Source organism: Gekko japonicus, unplaced genomic scaffold, assembly GCF_001447785.1.
Source record: "Gekko japonicus isolate JY-2015 unplaced genomic scaffold, Gekko_japonicus_V1.1 scaffold2349, whole genome shotgun sequence".
Taxonomy (NCBI): Eukaryota; Metazoa; Chordata; class Lepidosauria; order Squamata; family Gekkonidae; genus Gekko; species Gekko japonicus.
Genome location: NW_015175435.1, coordinates 73,105 through 76,830, shown reverse-complemented (window position 1 = coordinate 76,830; position 3,726 = coordinate 73,105). Strand labels below are relative to the sequence as shown.

Below are 3,726 nucleotides of genomic sequence, written 5' to 3'. Positions count from 1 at the left end.
AGTGCCCAAGGCTGGGGCACGCACCCAGAGCCTCTTTCTAGAGCTCATTGTATTTATTTCCACAATGGCCTTATTCCTAGTTGATTATTAGATAAGAAGATAAGAGATTGGGTTTATACCCCACCCTTCACTACCAAAGAAGTCTCAGAGTGGCTTACAATCTCCTTTCCCTTCCCCTCCCCACAACAGACATCCTGTGAGGTAGGTGGGTCTGAGAGAGCTCTTTCAAGAACTGCTCTTGAGAAAACAGCTCTGAAAGAAGTTGTTACTAAGCCAAGGTCACACCAGCAGCTGCATGTGGAAGAGTGGGGAATCAAACATGGTTCTCCCAGATTAGAGTCTGTGCTCCTAACCACTGCACCAAACTGGGTATAATGGAACCAAAATCCCGAATCGGAATACCATGCTGATATTGAGATTCGGGAATATCAGGAAAATACCAATATTTGGGAGGTTTGATATACTTGAACCAAAAAAATACGGGGTTTTTTGCATACCCCTAGATAAATGTTGTGTTTGTTTTTTTCCCCTATGTAGCAACAAATGTGATTAGTACAGGAGGCAAACAGATTTTTAGCTTTCTCTCACTTATTTTCAGCTGTATCCTGTGGTATCCCAGAATCTCCCGGAAATGGTTCAGTCTGGGGTAATGAGTTTATTTTGAGCAGCAGAATAATATATGAATGTAATGAGGGCTTTAAGCTGGAGTCAAATCAACAAGCAACAGCAGTATGTCAAGAAGATGGATTGTGGAGCAATAAAGGAAGGCTACCTGTCTGTAAACGTAAGCTTACATCTTAGAAATATATATACTTTTTAAATATATATGTTTCTCTTTTCCTCCTTATTGGCAAGCCATCAATAGATATCGACAAATAGCATACAAATGCATCACGACTTTAAACCCCACTTCCATTACTGTTTTTCATTACTTACATTCAAACTCTGACTCCCTTACTTTCAGGGGTCCAGGGGTACTAAATCTTGTAACCACTACCTCCTACCAAATACACAGTAGTATTATTGAATGCCTTCCAAATACAAGTTTAAAAATTAGGACATTACAACATTTATGATACAGAGATCTCAGTCATATATTCCTGTGAGTTCCTTATGTCTAATGATCATCAACCAACTTCTTGCTGTTAAGCTTGTTAAGCAGACTCCACTCTCTTTTACTAATAACACATTTGAACAAAAAAATTGAGAGTATGTCATATAAAACAAATTCCATCACTTCTATTTTAATGCATTGTTTGGTTTCTTAATTTTGTGTTCTTCTTGGTGATTTAACTATTTGTGTATACATTTGGACATTTTGGGGCCACTTTTCTCCCAGAGAGACCAAGAAAGGCTTATAAAACTTGGGGGGAAGGGCCAAACTACAAAATCATGCTAAACACACACACAAACAAATCTGGGCCTTTCCAGGTCTACCAAGCTGAACTTCATGGGTCCCACACTACGAGCCATGGGATTTTGCCCTTTGACTTGTGCTTCTGCCCCTTCCCCAAGCTAAATACCTACAGGAAGAAAAGGGAAAAAAATCAACCTCGATGAAATATAGCTACTGATATCTTGAAAAAGGACAGCATAGGTAGAAAACTAGAGAATATTAAACTTAAGAAGAAGCAAAAGTTAAAGGCATAAATCAGAAAGACAATAGAAATGTGTGACTTAACAAGTAAAAACAGGAATGGAAAAAACAAGCTGGAGAATATAGAGAGATCAGGAAAGGAAGACAGAAAATAATATGAGCATGTCATAATTTTAAAAGTAAGAAACACCATATATTGAATGTGATGTAAAACATGTAATCAAGTTTTTTAAAAAGTAAAAAAAAATGGCACAGTGGGTATATCCCACTGTCTTAATATCCGAACTGTGTCAGTTCGAGCCCCGCGCTGATGTGAGCAGCCAGCCTGTTGTCCCCAGCTCATCGTCCACCCAGCAATTCGAAAGCCTCGGCGAGTAGATAAAATGGGAACCACTCCTTAGAGAGGGTGGGCACACCGACTCCCCTCTGGAAAGGTGTTAGCTGTCGGTTGGGGATGTCCTGGTCCAGGATCCGGAAGGCGGAAGAATCTACTCGGCTATGAAAAATCCCTGCAGTGAGATGCTCCAGCCGGGCAGTGGCAGTGTGGCGACACAACATACGGGTCCTGAAGCCCCAATGTCATCAAGCCGGTTGACGCAGCCGTTTCGGGACATGACTGAGCCAAGCCAGAAAAGTTTCCACTGTGCAGTTACGGCGTGTGCAATTAAAATGAATTATATGTTGAATTCCCTATCCCCTATGAAACATTGTTAGTCCCCTGTCTAAAGAGTAACTGTAAATCACTTTGAGCCCACTTGTGGGGAAAGTGATTAATACATCGAAAGCATCATCATCATCATCATCATCATCATCATCATCATCATCATCATCATCAAATAGGAAACAGGAGGTGACTAAATAAGCAACAACAAACAAAACACAATTTCTGAAGCATCTTGATTAATTTTTTAAAAGCAAGAGATATTTCTACCAACCTAGAGAGATGGTTTTCTTTTTTAAAAAATGTTTTGTTCTGTTCCATCAATGAAATACACTGTATGTGTTAGATTTTTTCCCCTTTTAAATAACTGCATGCTTGGACCAAATCTTAGTTTGGAAAACCCTAGCCACTACCAGCAGTAACGATCATGAATTGCTGCCTGACTCAGTCACAAAACCCTCATTCGTTTAAATGGCTCAGGATTGCTCCCTAGACAATTTCTTTCCTGTCTAAGGTGAGAATGGAGATTGCTTGCCACCAGTTACATTTTACTGAAGGTGGCTATCATAACTCAGTCAACGAACCATTCTTAGACCCCATGACATTTCTTTCATATACAGAGGATATTGCTATGAGTAATGTGGTGAATGTGGGAACTGACACACACAAGGAGACTTATTGGTAAAGATCTTGGGCTAGTTGTTTATCTTGAATTAGAAATCTTAGCAGGAGTGCTTGATCATGTCCCCCTTGTCAGTGGTGAGTGGCAGGCCAAAGGGATTGTTGTTACAAACCTGAGCTTTGTGCACACAATTTGCAAAGTGATGGATTTGAACTCTTTATAAGAAATGTCAAATGTTGTCCCAGGAATGATGCAGTCCTCTGCATTTTCACAGCCTCTGCACCAAGAACCCGCAGCAAACGCATACCCCTGCAAATGATTCATTACAAAGTCTTCAGATACTGTATTGGCTGATGGCATAAGAAGAAACAAAATTGAGTAATCAAAGCTTTTTTAGTTTCATTAGGTATAATACATATGACAGCAGATGTCAGAGTGTTGTCGAAGGCTTTCACGGCCGGAGTTCATTAGGTGTTGTAGCTTTTCCGAGCTGTGGTCCTGGCTGTGGTCCTGTGCATTGCAGTACCTGACATTTCGCCAGCAGCTGTGACTGGCATCCTCAGAGGTATATGTCAGAGTATTCAGCATTCCTTGAAATTACATGTATCAGTTTGACTCTCTTCCTAAAAACATTTGGACAGGCAGACAGAAAGGCAAGGAAGATGGCCACTTCAGCGTCTTCACCCAGAGACTCCACAGCTTGTTTCACAGAGGAAACCCCCATGGAAAGCTTGTGACCTAACCCTACCAATGGTCCCTGTCCAATGGACAGAATAATGTTTCAAGGAATTGCTTTTAATAAAGGAGGAGCATAGAGACAACAAGCAGCAAGAAAACACACTTTAT

The 3,726-nt window shown here is 40.6% G+C and overlaps 1 protein-coding gene across 1 annotated transcript in view; it reads left to right on the top strand.

Moving 5' to 3' along the window:
• LOC107122710 (CUB and sushi domain-containing protein 1-like) overlaps positions 1-3,726 on the top strand; it is a gene marked incomplete at both ends in the record, with an annotated part of 269,905 nt that overhangs the window by 203,508 nt on the left and 62,671 nt on the right. The window contains 1 exon segment of the mRNA XM_015425844.1: positions 599-784. Coding sequence (XP_015281330.1) covers positions 599-784 — 186 coding nt within the window.